This window comes from Vulpes lagopus, chromosome 7, assembly GCF_018345385.1.
Source record: "Vulpes lagopus strain Blue_001 chromosome 7, ASM1834538v1, whole genome shotgun sequence".
In the NCBI taxonomy this organism is placed as follows: domain Eukaryota; kingdom Metazoa; phylum Chordata; class Mammalia; order Carnivora; family Canidae; genus Vulpes; species Vulpes lagopus.
This window is the reverse complement of record NC_054830.1, coordinates 75,806,755-75,823,422: the sequence shown is the minus strand read 5'-3', so window position 1 is coordinate 75,823,422 and position 16,668 is coordinate 75,806,755. Positions and strand designations below refer to the sequence as shown.

Below are 16,668 nucleotides of genomic sequence, written 5' to 3'. Positions count from 1 at the left end.
TTTAGCATACTAGGACCCACTGGGGTAAACACTAGGACCCCCTGGGGTAACACATGATGCTACGCCTAGCAGGACCAACTGGGCCAAGGCTGAGGAGGTCACTATTTCCAGCAACGCTATTAAGAAGTTCTACCTTATTGGGTCAGGTCAGCAATCTTTTTAAAATAAATAAAAAAAATAAAAAATAAAATAAAATAAAATAAGGAAGGAAGGAAGGAAGGAGAACGGAAGGAAGGAAGGAAGGACGGAAGGAAGGAAGAAAGGAAGGAAGAAGGAAAGAAGGAAAGGGAGGGAGGAAGGAAAGGGAGGGAGGGAGGGAGGGAGGGAGGGAGGGAGAGGAGGATCAGCAAACAGCATACACAAGTTAAGAGCAAGCACAACTTTGCAAAACGTGTTTAGCTACACGACTTAATCTTTTAACACACTACACCTTATTCACGGTATGACAACCATGTTGTCCTCCTGGCTGGTCCTTGAATATGTGTGGGACACTCCCACATTTGGGACTCCGCCTCTGCCTGGAAGCCTTCTTCCTCAAGAAATCCAAATGACTGACTCCCTCACTTACTTTAAGGCTCATCTTTGTGATGCTTACCAACAACTCCCCTAAACATTCCTGATCATCCTTACTCTAGCTCTACCTTTTCTTTTTTCCATACACATCCTTACTCTAGCTCTACCTTTTCTTTTTTCCATACACATATTATAAGCACTTAACCTGTATAAGGCATTATATTAAAAACTAAGATCTAAGAACCAGAAAATGTGATACTTTTGGTTCTACCAAATCATAGAAGTGTGCAAACAAGAACACCTCCTAGGAGTGGCAGAGAATACCTGTATTATTCCTTAGAAATTAACAGACAAGATAAAGTAGCAGATCCAAGATTTGAGCCCCAGTCTCTGCTAAACTGAACATTCTTTCTAAAAAGCTTTCTCTTTAGCCAATACACTTTCAAGTTATCATTATGGGAAAAGTTCTTCAGATTTTCTGGAAAACTAGAGCAGAGGCACAATTATTTAATAAACTGAATGATTTCTGAAACAAATAAATAAAACATGCTTTAAAATGTAACAGTTTTTACAATTCTAAAATTAAAGTCTCTAGAACTATTCATTCAAAAATTAAACTAACAAAGAACCAAGTATTTTGTGACACTGCAGTACTTTTGTTGTAAGCAGATCACATGACTTCCTATGAGAATTAGTATCTATTCTTATAGTAAAAACTGGTTGCTATCTAGAAAGCCTGAAGAATGAGCCAATTTTCTAAAAAATTATTCTGACTACAAAAAAAAAGTAGCTCATCTTTATTCTTAGCTCTTTCAGAATATGAAGTCATTACAAAGTGTGTGCTTGTCATCAGCTAGCTGAGATTTTACTGCACTTGGGCCAGAACCATAGTAATAAAAGTCAAAGGAATTGAGAATATCCAAATTTCATTCCTCAGAATAACTCCAAATCACAAGTTATCTAACTTTTAAGTAGAGAGATAGACTTCAATGTGGCGTTAGCAATTTTTTAAAAGTTGGCATTCCCCCTCTACATTTTCCAAATCTTCAAATATGACAAGACCGCTGAATGGCAGGCATGTAATTATGAGAGCATCCTGCCCAAAGAAATGACAAATTTTAACTCCGTTTAATCTAAGTATTAAATATTAGCCCATCTTCATGAGCTCATATAATTTCTGGTCATGTTGAAGCAAAGAGATTCACGTTAACTTGTGGATTTATCAAATTAGAAGCTTCGGCTCCGTCATGAAGCCCCTTCTGATGTCTGAAACAAACAACAGATATCAACAGGCCATCTTTTACAGGTTATTTTACTATAACTAAAATGTATGAATTTCTTACTCAATAAAATATCCCCCAAAGCATCATTTCTAAAGATGTAGCCCTCAAAAGGGATTTTACCAGAGACAAACTGCAGCCCTCAAACCCCAAAGTCAGGGTCACATTCCATCAGAATGCCCACTAGACTGCCAAAATAGTCTTTCAAGCTTACTCAATTTTCAATCAAAAAACTAAGAAGAAAGAAGGAAAGGAAAGGAAGAGAGAGAGAGAGAAAGGGAGGGAGGGAGGGAGGGACCTGCCTAAGTGACACTGTGAATTAGTGAAAGAATCAATACTAACACATAAACTCTTACTCTTTAGTTTCAACTAGTATTCTCTGGTGCCTCCTTAAATCTGCTAACAAGCAACCAAAAGCCAAATCTGTGCTCATTGATAAGATTATTGACATTTTCCAGGTTATTGTTGTCCCTTGGAGAGGAAAACACTATGTTCCTCATAAGCTTTGAAACACTGTTTGAGGCATTCTTCTCATTCTTTATTTCAGTTTGTCTTGGTTTCTGAGACGGACAGCAAGAGCAAGATCTGATGACCACTATCCAGTGGCACTTTCTACAGCAATGGAAATATTCCATAATCTGCATTGTTCAACACAGTAGCCACGAGGCACTTACGACTTTTGAGGACCTCAAATGGGACTAATGTGGCCAAGGAATGGAATTTATAGTTTTTAATTTTAATGATTTTGTTAAAAGATTTTACTTTTTTATTTGAGAGACAGCGTGAACATGAGTGGGGAAAGGGGGGGGTAGGGAGAGGGAGAAGCAGACTCCCCACTGAGCAGGCAGGCCCACCTGGGGCTCATCCTAGGACGCTGAGACCATGACCTGAGCCGAAAGCAGATGCTTAACTGACTGAGCCACCCAGGTGCCCCTTTAATTTTAATGAACTTAAATTTATGGCACAACTCTAGACAGCTATACCTTCAGTCGTTTTAACTGCATGTGATCCACTCATGGTTGTTACATCCCTTCCCACCTACTGAACCAAGCAAGATACTAATGGTTGAGTACCACAGAAATAAAGGGAGCTCCAATTTCTTTTCTTCCAGGGTCAAAAAATTCTGATTCCTGAAGAAAGAACTTTTTCTAAAATCTCTTAAATCCAATTACCAAACTTCCTACTACTAGACTGATAATCTTAAGGAAGAAATGGAAAAGGTACTGGCATTCTACAATGCACTCAGTAGTTTTCTTTAGCAGATACTACTAAAATATTTGAGATGATTTCCTTCTCTTTCATTGCTCTTCTCTACTATAGTAAACAGGCATTCACATGACAGGAAGAAAGAAAAATACCAATGATATAAAGTTCCTGCGGCCTGGGCCACAGATAGTTCCTCTATACAGAATCAAGGGTAGGCTAAAGATCAATAAATGCCATGAAAAGTCAAACTTTTTAATCACTTCCTTGGTTAGATGAAATGGAGCACAGCAATAGTCAATATCAATAAAGCTATAACCAGAGCATGCTATTCCTTGCACTGAATCAGAGTGAGGTGGTCCAGAACTGCAACCTGTTAAGTCAGATTTTTTTTAGGAGATATCCAATTACATACTAAGTATATTAATTACAGGAGTTACAGAAATATCCTTTCTGAAAAACAAAATAGCTACACAAAGAATCCCTGAATCCAATGTGCTTACCTTATACACTAAAAAACTTAGGTGATTTATCCAAGGTTACAATGTTAAGAACATGGAAGAAAAAAAAAAAAAAAAAGAACAAGGAAGAGACAGAACTTGTACACAGATGCCCTGACATTAAGCCCAGAATTCTTTGCACTCTGCTACCTCTTGAACAGACATTAAACAAATTGACAAAGGATTAACACTCTCCAATGATCCTAAACTGTATCTTGTGAGTAGATCTATTCTGATTTACTGGAGGAAATAAGAGAAAACAACTTCTTGAAAATGGGACAAATAACATGAACACATGCACACAGAGAGAGAATAATAAATGGTCAAGAAATAAAAAAAAAATATTCAGCTTTGGTTGCAATCAAAGAAATGTAAATATAAATCAGATGCTAATTTTGGTCTATTAAATTGGCATAGATTACAAAAGCATTGTTGATTAGAGTGTGAGGACTTGGGCATGCTCACATACTGTGGGTAAGAATACACATTGGTACAACTTTTCAGCAGGGCAATTTAGTACAATGTATCAGAAATCCCAAAGAATAGACATACTGTATGAACCAAGAAATATAATTCTAGAAAGGTGTCCTGAAGATGTATTTGGAGATTGGCAGTAAACAGCACACCTGTTTCTTTCATATTTTTTTATCTGTGAATAAATTGGACATAACCAGTAATCTAATTTACTTCATCTTTTGTTAAGACATTTAAAGCACATCTAAAGGCTGAGTTAACATAATATTAAAAATCATGGTCTACAATATAGAAAAAGTCTACTTTTTAAAAAATATTTCTTTTAGAAATAGAGCACTCATGCACGTGCACACGCGAGGGGGTAACTGGGGGGGGAGTCTCCAGCAGACTCCCCACTGAGAGGGGTAAGAAGCAGGGCCAAACAGAAATTGATTCTACAACCCTGACATCATGACCTGAACCAAAATCAAGAGTCGGCAGCTTAACCAACTGAGTCACCTGGCCCAAGAAAAGGTTTTTAATAACTGCAGCAATCTGACATCTCCTCCAAGATTTTTACAAGTTTTAACCCACCAGAAATATTAGGGTAGCACATTCCAGTGCCTCTCAATCTAGCTGCATCATAGAATCAACTAAGGAAATAATGAGTTAAGAACTCGAATGTAAATGCCTTTACCCATAAAAAAGCTCAACCACACTCATATTAAAAGAGAATCATAAAAAAAAAAGAGAGAGAATCATATCAAAATACACTGAGATACCATTTCTCACCTATCAGATTGACAAACACCCATCGGTCCACATCATACTCTGTTATCAGGATATAGGGAAATTCTCTTACACTGTTGGTAAGATCACAAAATGGCAAAACTCCTATGGAGAGGAATTTCGCAGAATCTAGCAACAGCTACAAAGTTACATATACATTTATCCTTTGCCTTAGCAAACTTCAATTACAGGAGTTTATCTCAGAGACACACTAGCAAAAATATGTATGCACCAGCTAATCTTGGCAGAACTTTTGCTACAGCAGAAGAATGCAAATGAGTGGATTTGGTACATCTACCAAGTGGAGCAATAAGCAGTTTAAGAAGAAATAACGCGTATTTCTACCCTGATCCCTAGGATACACTTTTAAAGTTTTTATTATAATTCCTATTAGTTAACATACAGTGTAATATTAGTTTCAGGTGTACAACTTAGTGATTTAACACATACACTCTGAAAAAGAAAAAAAAAAACAAATTATATGCTATAGTTTATCAAAGGAGAGGGAGAAGCATATATACATACACACAAGCAGACCACCTCTTCTTTGAAACAAAATTTTTTAAGATTCTCATATTAGGAGAGATTAAGAACATACAGACGAGAATAGAGGCTAGATTTGTCAAAATAGTTGGCTTTATAGATTTGGTTTTGGAAGAGCTAAATTTTACATAATTACACACTAGAAGGTAAGTTTTTGAAAACTAAAAAATGAAAGCTAAATGAAACTATACACTGAGTTGGTGGTTGAGACTGCATAAATTTAATGACAAATTTACAGAAAACACAAGGAAAAAGAAACATAAAACTACACACAAGGATACCATCAGCAATATCCAAATATGAGAAATTCTGAATGACAGAGGATCCAGTTTCCTCAACAATAAATTACAAAAAAAAGAAAAGGAGGGGGCCTGGGTGGCTCAGTTGGTTAAGCGTCCCACTCTTGGTTTTTGGCTCAGGTCATGATCTCACAGTCCTGGGATGGAGCCCCTAGTCAGGCTTGGTGCTTAGCAGGGAGTCTACCTGAGATTCTTTCTGCCTCTCCCTTTGCCCCTCCCCCTGCTCATGCTCACTCACACTCTAAAAGAAAAAAAAGAAAGAAAGAAAATAAGGTGCATGGAGCCTGCTTAAGGTTCTCTCTTGCTCTGCCCCTCTTCTGCTATACTCCCCACCCCACAAATTCTCCAAAACAAAAACAAAAATGCACACACAACAGGAAGCAATTTCCCAGTCCAGGCAGGTATCACATACATGGTGCTGTAGCAGAGAATCACTGCTATCTCCAGCATTCAAATCATCCACAAAATATGAACAGTTAGGGGGGCATAGATTACACAAAGTTAAGAACTAAAGTTGTAAACATACATCAAATGAATCAACACAAACCATAACAGAAACGAAATACATAGTGAGATACAGAAAAGATATGAGGAGCATTAAAGCCTTATTGCATTTTCCAGGTGACTCAAATTTCTCTTCTGATTTATCCAAAATCAGTGCATCCAGACTACCTTATTTTGTCCAAGACATACTGCAAATTCAGTGGAGTTTAAATTTAAAAAATTTAAAGGCAATGGGGGTGTTTCCCTGCAATAAACGAACTTATTCTCTAAGACCTTGACTTTAAATATACATGTACACATTTAACTATATATGCAATATATAAATAAAATACGAAATACATACGAAAACCCAGGAAAAGTGATCACATTGAGTTTGTGTTAGTTACCCATCCCAAAAAGGCTTTTTAGGCATACAGTGATACTTTCCAAAATGTTTTTGAGATCAGGGAAAAGAAAAATATTTTTCAGTGAAGTTTAAGGACAATATGTTTCCACTCTTTTATGAATACCATTAACTCTGAACAGATTAAGTTCTTTAGGGTGAGGTACAGATTGCCTGAAAAAGATATTGTAGTAAGAGAATATACAGCTTTTTAGGGCAGGCCATTTGAGAGAAAAAATGATGAACTCAGCTAAATGGAAACTGGGATATTCAATGACTGGACATGGGAGGGAGTAACCTGAAGTCTGAGAAGGCAAGTTGGAGGGAGGAGAAAGAAACTATACTGGGGAAGATAAAGGAAATATTTTTAGACAGGTGGGATGCTGAGTAAGCACGTTCCATCACTAGGAACAGAATTACCAGTTAGATCAATACCTCAAATACTGATTAAACAGATGTTTTATAAATATTTGCTAACTAGTCTATGATAATTAAAACTGCTTTGGCAAACACTGTGTTCAAACTGAATCTAGCTTGACTTGTACTTCTGGTTTATTAAACCTTTTCTTGGGCTTTATTTTCCAGCCCATTAACTTTCTAAGTATTCTCTAAAATGTCTTCAAAGTTTCTATTCCTCTACTTTTATTTAAATATACAAAATGTTAACTAGACTTTAGAATTATTAGGGGAAAAAAAAGAATTATTAGGGAAAAAAATTTGTACTTAAAAGGATCTGTAGGTTTTCTATAAAAAGTATGAGTTATTTCGATATAAATACTTTTTCCTTCTTAAGCTTAGTTCTACAACCAAACATACCATTTCAGGGAAGTGCACCTGGTGTAGTTTTCCTATTCAGTATTTCAACTTTTCTAATGTCTTAAGATTTTTGTCCTCTGGTTTTTTTGGTTGGTTTTCTGTTTTTGTTTTTTGTAACCTAAAAGTAATTTCTAGCAGACAACTCATAACTCAGACCATTTTACCATTTCATGGATAAAAGATTACTATCTATTATCCTTAAAATGAGAGTAGTCTTTAATAACAATGACTTTTATCCTAGTACTTCTAGAAGGAAAAGAGAAGCACAGCATATTAATGAAACTACCAAAAAGAGCTCTATACAGAATATTTTCCTCTATACAGAAGTCACTCACTGCTGGATAAGAAATGGCAATACGACACTTCATCATTTAATATCACATGTTTATATTCAACTCTCAGTTCTCAAAACTACTTTGATATCCCCTTTAGTTTTTCACAGTGCTTTTTCTCTGAAAAGATCCAAATATTGTACATGGCTTTTTCATAGGACTTGCAAATCAGAAAGAAAAAACACGGAGAGGAGCAGAGAAGAAGAAAAAAAAAAAAAAGCAGGGTGGGGAGGGAGTAGGGAGAAAGAAATTAAGTCAATTTCAAATATAAAATATTAACGATTTTACATGCTGTGGTGGAATCATAAGCACTGCAAGCCAAGAGACGGGCTTCAAGTCCCACTTCTGCCGGTAACCAGGTAGCTACGCAACTTTCTGTGAGTCACTTAATTACGGTTTTTAAATTGTTCAAAAAAAAAAAAAGTGATTTTTGACTTTAATGTTCATCTTAAACCCGGCTTTTCAAAATCTACTACAACTAAAGTTATTTTCAGATATTGCATTATCGTAACACCTCAATTAAAAGTACGTCACTTTGCCACACGGGAGCCCTTCCTTCACTTTTGTCAGTTTGACCTGCAGCCTGAATTACTTAGATCGCATGTTGGAGATGTACTTCGGGGGAAAGAGGGGGCTGGGGAAACGGGCCTTTATACGAGGGGATGGGGCCAAGCGAGTGAGGGTCTAAGTTCAGGAATGAGCGCAAATGCATGCAGAAGCCCTGGTCATTCTCAAACCAGGAGCACTGGGAAAAAAAAAAAAAAAAAGAGTTCTGCTTAAATTTCGAGGAGGGGGGGCGGGGGAGGGATGTGTGACAAAAATCGGAGGCAGGCCGTGAGGTGAGGTTTTCAGGAAAATCCGTCTCCACCCTTCAAACCTGTATTCCCCGGGTGGACTCCAAACCTGCCTCCAGTTCCGGGTTCCCAGCCAATCGCATCAGGCCACAACAGAGGGCTCCGCCAACCCCGGGCCCCGCTTCAGGGCTCCAGGGCTCCAGGGCGAGATTCACACGACCCCAGCACCTGTCGGCCTCCCAAAAGGACGCGGTGGGAGGGAGGAGTAGGCTCGCTCTCTCCCGCCCCTTCCGATCCCAGCCACCGCCAGAGCCCCGGAGCCTGAGACCACCTCCGTTAGTCAGTCTGGGGGAAGGGAGAGCTCCTCGCCCGTGACCCTCCCACGTATCCTTCCCCCACGGCCAGTTCTCCAGGCTACAGGTCCCAACCTCCAACCGTGGCTTCTCAGGCCGCGGGCGCCCTGGGCCCGGGACGCGCACGGACGGATGCGGACAGCGGAGGCAGCGCGGGAGGATGCACTCCCCGCCACCGGACACAAGATAGGAAGGCAAGGGTGGGGGCAGCTGTGCTCCCGCTCAGCGAGGGCGCGAGGCCGTCCGGGCGTCCGTCGAAGGGTCTGTCATTCCTTCACTCACTCACCAGGAGCAGCAGGGAGCATCTGAGGTCGGGTAAGGATAGGAAGACGGCAGGATTCATGGTAACGCCGGGGTTCGCGGCTGGGACTGGGCAGGGTTGGGCTGGGTTTAGGAAAGGGCTGGGCTCCGGGAGCCGGCGGCGGCGGACGGCCCTCCCGGCAGCGGCACCTCGTCCTCTGGACCCGGAGCTCCAGCAGCGAACACCCGGGACAACTTCCAGAGAGGCCTCGCACACCCTCACTTCCGGGTCCTGCCCACCTCGGAGCATATTGGGAAACGTAGTCGCGCGCCGCTCTCACCGAGCACGTCATCGGGCATCTAGAACTTCTTTCCCGTCAGGCTCTCGGCCCAGCTCCGCCGAGTCCTCCGCGCGCGGGGTCCTGTGGGAAACAAAGGGCGGAGGGCGGCGAACCTCTGCGTTTAGAGGATTGGGAACTACAATTCCCAGAGGGCAGCGCGGTCGAGCGCCTCGGGCGGCCTTCGGAGGGGTACTCCTAGTTTCAGCTCGCTGGGGTCTCTCCCAGCCGGATGTAGTGTACGGTCCTGGCGGGAGGGGCGGCCCGCTGGGGGTCGTACCTCCTGGAGCCGCCCCCGGGACGTGAGTCCTGGAGGAGGCGAGGGTGAGTAGGAAGGGGCCTGTGGCTGGGGAAGCTCCGATCGCTCTGCATTGCCTTGGCCCCCGCCTCAGACTCCCGGGCCCTCCTGGCCTGGGCTGTGTGGCCTCCTGATCCTTCATCACTGGCCTCCTCGCCTGCTGCCTCTTCTTTTCTGCACTAATTACTGCACTATAAAGTCGGAGCCAGCTCTCGGGGCCTCCGTTGAATGAGTCGATGACTTATCCCTAATTGTCTCTGTGGGCTCGTGCAGGGAGCAGATACGGGAGAAAATGAGAAAGCACGTTCTAAACTGAAAAGCTCAGTGGCGGCTGTGATTGCTACTAATGCATGGATCACTCGGACAGGATGGTCAGCGAAATTCATTAGCCCAGCAACGGAGGATCCTAATCTGGCCCTAGTTAGCTCCCCAGCTTCATCTGCCAACACCGAGCCAGGTCCACGTGTCCCAGATACCAGCCACACAATCCGTACTAAGTGCCTGGGAGGCATTCTGCTTTCTTTTTTCCTTTTTTCCTTTTTTTCTTTTTTTTTTTTTTTTTGCATTCTGCTTTCTTGAGGTCCTCCCTACTTTTTGCCTGTACTCTAGCTTTCCTGCTGCGGTGGAATGGCCTTAGCCCCTTCTCTATCTGGAATGCCATCTCAAATGTCACCACCTCTGAGAACTTCCAAAAACAAAAACAAACAAACAAAAAAGCCCTTTAGTCCTAATCAGAAGGACTCTTCCCTTTGCTTATGACTGACTGCAGCACCACTAGTTTTGTACAGTTATAATTATCAGAGCATCTATTACACTGGCTGGTTTTATAATTAATGATACCTGTACATTTTATGACACTTTATAACTGATGAAGTGGTTTTGCTCTTCAGCTATAAAAATCATTTACAAAAAAACAGCGCCATAGTATGTGTGTGTGTGTGTGTGTGTGTGTGTGTATTTTGTGCTAAAACAGGACCCTAGAGAATACTTTTCCCAGGGTAACAAAATTAGGTGGTGGCAGAGCCAAGACTTAGGTCTCTCTTTCTCTCTCTCTCCTCTCCTAGTCCTGTGTTCTTATTTCTATACCACTCACTACCTCTCTGACACAAGAGACAGAAATGGGGAATTAAAGAGCAGACGCTCATGAGTATGACGTCTTTAGTCCAAGAAATTAAACTTTGATCCTGCTCACCTTCTGGACTTAGCACTCCCCTGTGACTTTTCATTAGACAAACATTTACTGATACCGGCTATGTATGTACCTGTTACTGTGCTAAGTGCTAACAATTGTGAGGTGAAATGTATATAACTGAGATCAAATTTTAGTGTATTTTTCAAAGGGTATGAAGAGGTGTGTGTGTGTGTGTGTGTGTGTGTGTGTGTGTGTGATTCTGATATGCCTAAAACTTTGGCCACTTAGAAATGACATGTATTAGAATTCGGAACAGTGCCTAGCACACAGCACTCGACTTATTGAATGGATCAACATAGTCTACCTTTGTCATCGTTCATATTTTACTGAAAATCCGAGAGCTGAGGTAGCCTAAGGGCACGCTGCTTATTATTAACAGAATCAGGCCTAGGGCCCAAATGCAATTCCTCCTTTGCTCTGTATCTACCTCCACCCACTTTGTAGCTTCTTTCAAGTCACTTTAACATAATCCTGCCTGTGACAGTGGTTTTTCTGACATGACAGGAGTGTCTCACAAAGCCCATATTTTCTGCCAGCATGTTAACTCAAATTGTCAGCAAAATAAAGACATGAAGCACTGACCTTTACCAAAATTAAGAAAACACTTTCAGTTTAAGGCAAAATTTGAACCAATAATCCTTGTCAGTGACAACACAAGTACTAGCTTATCAGTAGTGATAAATTCCTCCTCCAAAGCTCCCAGATCCTCGGGAGTCAGAGATTGGAGTGACACTTTTTGGTGAAATCCAAAGAGGGCTTGTCTGACCTTTTGGCAGCTGTTAACTGGCTGATTATCAGCTGCTTCCTTTAGATATGCATGTGTGCCCCAGAGTGCCATGCTCTCCAGGACTCCATTTGTTTCTTACACTTTTTACCTTCCTGGTCCTTGCAGGCATTCAACTCAGAAACTTTGATATAGCATCTAACTTTTAGGAAGGAAGTTTAAAATCATTGATGCAACCACCATTTTTTCCTTCCCATCAGGTGTTTATATTCTTCATGCTGCCTTTCTGACATAATCCAGCCTCTGCTTCAACAGTGTTATGCTGGAGAACTCACCATTTTTCTATGCAGCTAATGCATTTCTAGAAGGTTCTATGAAACCATATCTGACTACCAGTCAGAACAAAATTTTCTTAATGATCCTAATGATGTAGTAGTAATATCCAAAGGTCAAGATCTCAAGCTAGGTATATTTCCTTGGTGAGCATAAGGAAAGAACAAATAAAAATTCTTCCATTCAGCAACATGAGAGAAAGAACTAAGTTTTATTTATTTATTTATAGAACCAAGGACCTTTTAATTTAGCACTTAAATCTACTTGATTTTGACCTCATAATTAAGGTCATGCCCATTTTGTGGCTTATCATCTTGATTCCCAGTACAGTTCTGATGTTTAGTACTATGTGGAATCAAATCAGAAGTCACTATGGTTTTTGAGGCCTATGCCTAAGGCCCCCCTTAATACTCCCTTAAATACTGAGCCTCCCTTTTTTCCCTTAGATAACCCCTGAGAAGAGTCTTAGAAGCATCCAACCCTCTCATTTTACAGATGAGCAGCTTGTACAAAGGGTCATCTAATTTGCCATATTATGGCAATTCTAGGTAGGACCAAGACACCAGACTTTTTGAATCCTAGTCAAATAATTCTTTTTTTTTTTTTTTTAAGATTTTATTTATTTATTTGAGAGAGAGAGCATGTGCAGAGGGGAGGGAAGGGGCGGAGGGAAAGGGAGAAACAGATTCCCTGCTGAGCAAGGAGGCCCCAATGTGGGCTCAATCCCGGGACCCTGGGATCATGACCTGAGCCAAGGCAGACACTTAACTGACTGAGCCACCCAGGCTCCCCCCTCATCAAATATTTCTATTCAGCCATATTTATAATATACCCACTTAGGACTGATGAGACAGCTTTTAGAAATGTTTTCTGCATATACTCATAGTTTAAACATTGTTTCAGGGTGCACTAGTTGTTGAGAAGACTATGAACAGATCAGAGAACTTGTTCTTTTCTGGCTCCTCATTAGCATCCCAAGTTCATGCTGCTGCTATTAATGGAGATAAAGGTGCTCTTCACAGGCTCATCATAGGTAAGTGGTCCCCATAAATACAGAAACTTTAAAAATAATTCTGTCCTGAGGGAGTGTGTTAGTTGTAGTTTTAATTGCGATGTACTCACACATTTTAATGGCAATGTATCATTATTTATATTTCATTCCAGAACCTGAACAAGAAAGTAATTAAATCCTGAAATTTAGTTAAAACAAACAAACAAAAAAATCCTGAAATTTAAGAATATGGATTAGGATTAGGTGAAAAATACTTGAGAAATGTCTGTGTGTTCGACAATGAATCTGGATATGTACTCTGTGCTAAGAGAATTTATTCATCTTTCTAGTAACAGAGATTTAGAATGAGATAGTGGATAAATGATCTTTTATATTTAGTATATACCCAAAGTACTAAGGCTTACAAATAACTTAAGTTGTAATGATTTAAAATAGATTCAGTGTTCTCCCTATCATTGAGTCAATTGATTTGAATTGATCCAACCTTCTCCCTATTATATATATATAGAGAGAGAGAGAGGCCCAATATAAAAGTTTTAGAAGGAGAGAACACAGTGAGTAGGAGAGTAGTCAAGGACAAAAATGGGTAAGAATTTTTCAAATATTGTAAAAACCACATGTCTACCTATTTAGAAGTCATTAGTCTTTATTTATTTAAAGAAAAGCAATAAAAATGTATATTGTTTTTAATCTTTTTACACACCAGTGTCTAGTGACATGATTGACAACTTGAGGCTTTGAAATAAAGTCCACAGTAATTGAATCTCCATACTGGTTCCTTCAGAATTCATTTTTTCCTACATTTCTGGTTTCTCTGAAAACTTCTACCCATGCACCCTAACCTCTACTAGGCTTTTCATTCCCCCAAAATGTTATGAATTTTGTCTTACTTTTCTCTATATGTCTCCTCTCCTGGGGAAGTTTTCTACCTCCTTATTCTCATCTCAGCTACACTCCTACTTAATCTTTAAAGAAGAAACTCTTTTACTACCAACTCTGTGAAGGTTTCTCTTCTCTGTTGGAGACATTATTTCCTGACACCTCAGCTTCAAATCAGCTACCTGCATTCAGAGTTATTCCCTGGAATGGGATACCTTCCAGTAATCTCTTAGTCACTCATTCAAACATTCCACCATTCAATTAAAACTCTCTTACTTCCAGTTCACCTACTAATGAGAAAAATAGTTTTTCAAGTCATGGAGACTTGCAGTCCATTATCTCCTGCAGTTTCAACTATCGGTCTCCTTCTGTCTTTACTTTCTCCACCATTCGACCATCATTCCATGCTCTTCTGTTAAAATTCAGCCCAGAGGATGATCCTGGAGACCCAGGATCAAGTCCTGAATCAGCTTCCCTACATGGAGCCTGCTTCTCCCTCTGCCTGTGTCTCTGCCTCTCTCTATCTCTCTGTGTGTATCTCATGAATAAATAAATTTTTAAAAAAATCTTTAAAAAAGAAAAATTATCTTTTCTCCTCACCTTCTGTTGCACCTGGCTGTTGCAATCCCAACTGTGGATGGACCTAATCCATGTACCCCTGCCAACCCTTGAACAATTTAACTGGTCACAAATATTGGTAGCACCCTATGTGGTTACCTACTTCAAGTAGGCACTCAACCCTTTCCATTCATCACACCATATTTCTCCATAAAGAGTGTTTCATACCTTCTCACGCTCCTGAAACCTCTGACCACCAATCCTCCCTCACTCCCTCCATTCTCAGCTAATGCTTCATGTTCCCTACAGAAAATTAAGATTTTAAGTTGGATCTCCCTCACCTTTCAGCATGATATCTGCAGATCAACCTACATCTGCACCCACCTTCTCTCTTTCTTTCTGCCAAAACAGAGCAAATATCCCCTTCTGTCACAAGTCTTCCACACATGCTCTGTGTTCCATCCTTTCCTATTTCTCAAGGACCCTGCCCTCATTTTTCTAAAGAAAAAAACTTCTGATGATTACCCCTTCAACCGTTTCTTCTATTGCTTTCCATCAGCATTTAAACATGCTCTATTGTCTCCATTATTTTTTTTAAAGATTTTATTTATTTATATGAGAGAGACAGAGAGAAAGAGAGAGCATGAGAAGGGGGAGGGGCAGAGGGAGAAGCAGACTCCGCACAGAGCAGGGAGCCTGATGCAGGACTCCATCCTGGGACTCCAGAATCATGACCAGAACTGAAGGCAGTTGCTTCATTGCCTGAGCCCTTCAAGTGCCCCTATTGTCTCCACTATTTAAAAATCCCTTCCCTGTTTCTTCATCCCCCTCTACGTATTGTCATATCTCTTAACTTCCGTCCTAACTGTATCAGTTACAGGCTGAACTGCTCTAGCAGTGACTTAAGAAAGGTAGAAGTAGATTTTATTCTCATCATAGTACAAATATAAGTGAGCAGCCTATGGTGGGTAGAAATCTCTGCTTCACAGAATCATCCAGGGATGCTGCTAGGACTTGGCTCTGCTGTTGTCAACACGTTGCTTCCATCTGTAGGACAAAAGCAGATACTTCTGTGGTAACCATAGCCCAGCCAGCAGGAGCAGGGAGAGTTCAGAAAAGCCACTTGTCATTTAGGAGGTGGACTGCACTTGACATAGAGCCACACCTTGGACAAAGGAGGCTAAAGTGTCTTTCCTTTGATGGCATCACACCCAGCTCAATTCTTAGAAAGAAAAATCAGAGAATGGATATGGGGGCAATTATCACTTTCTGTCACCAAAATCAAACTTCTTGTGCTATCTACACCCCCACTTTCTTACCTCAATCCCCTCTTTTATTAAAAGAAAACAAAACCAGGGGCATCTTAGTGGCTAGTCCATTAAGCGTCCAACTCTTAATTTTGGCTCAGTTCATGATCTCAGGCTCATGAGATCAAGCCCCTGGACAGGCTCCATGCTTAGCTGGGAGTCTGCTTAAGATTCTCTCTCCCTCTCCCTTTGCCTCTCCCCACCCACCCACCCACCAAGACCACACTCCTGCATGCCCTTGCTGTCTCTAAAATAAATTAATTAATCTTAAAAAAGAAAGCTTGTTTTGAAGTATATGTATACAGAAGTTCATGCAACTTATATGTAAGTTTAACAAATAAATATAAAGCAAATATCTATGTAACCACCACTAGGTCAAGAGACAGAACGTTATTCCCCCAGAATTCCCTTAATGTATTCTTCATTCCCATTGGAGTCATTTTCTATCTTTTCTTTTATAGTCATAATTGCATTGTAGTTTTACCACATAGGTATAGAGCTTAAATGCTATAGTCTAGTTTTGCCTTTTTTGAACTTTTTTTTTATTGTGTTCCATGTTTACCTGAACTGAAAGTTTTGTATAGGGTTTTGTCATTTTCCTGCTCAAACTTCTTTAATTGCTTCCCATTATACCTGGAATAAAATTTACAAGTGCACCTGTACCTCTTTTCATCTCCAACTTCACCTTATCCACTCTCTTCCTAGAAAAACTTGCTTTCTTTCATTTTCTCAAAACCACCATGCCCTTTTTAGTCTCACGGCTTTTGCCCAAAATACTGTTGTCATCCTTCAGACCTCAGCTTCTAGGTCACTTCTTCCAAGGGGCCTGCCCTCATCATCCAGCCTTAGTGAAATGTTTGTTGTGTTCTCTCTTGGAACTGTGCAATGTTTCTTCATTGAACTTGTTTATTTATATGTATGACTATTTTACCATCTCTCTCTCTCTCCTATAAGCTAGTAGCCTCTGTGAATATAGACGGAATCTGTTTAATTCATCACTAAATCTGCAAAATCCAGTACAGTACC

General features: G+C 40.5%; 2 protein-coding genes across 4 annotated transcripts in view; one reads left to right on the top strand and one right to left on the bottom strand.

Annotated features, from left to right (window-relative positions):
• Positions 1 to 9,326, bottom strand: part of ERP44 (endoplasmic reticulum protein 44) — a 92,948-nt gene extending 83,622 nt beyond the window's left edge. The window contains exon 1 of one of the 2 annotated variants that reach the window (XM_041761130.1): positions 9,048 to 9,326. In XM_041761130.1, the coding sequence (XP_041617064.1) occupies positions 9,048 to 9,311 (264 nt within the window). In that variant the 5' untranslated portion in view covers positions 9,312 to 9,326. The remainder of the gene's footprint in view (positions 1 to 9,047) is intronic. The other variant, XM_041761131.1, reaches the window with a different exon arrangement.
• A 105-nt stretch (positions 9,327 to 9,431) lies between these two features.
• The window catches only part of INVS (inversin), a 153,513-nt gene continuing 146,276 nt past the window's right edge, over positions 9,432 to 16,668 (top strand). For both annotated transcript variants that reach the window (XM_041761124.1, XM_041761125.1), the window contains exons 1-2: positions 9,432 to 9,663; positions 12,790 to 12,919. In XM_041761124.1, the coding sequence (XP_041617058.1) occupies positions 12,814 to 12,919 (106 nt within the window). In that variant the 5' untranslated portion in view covers positions 9,432 to 9,663; positions 12,790 to 12,813. The remainder of the gene's footprint in view (positions 9,664 to 12,789; positions 12,920 to 16,668) is intronic.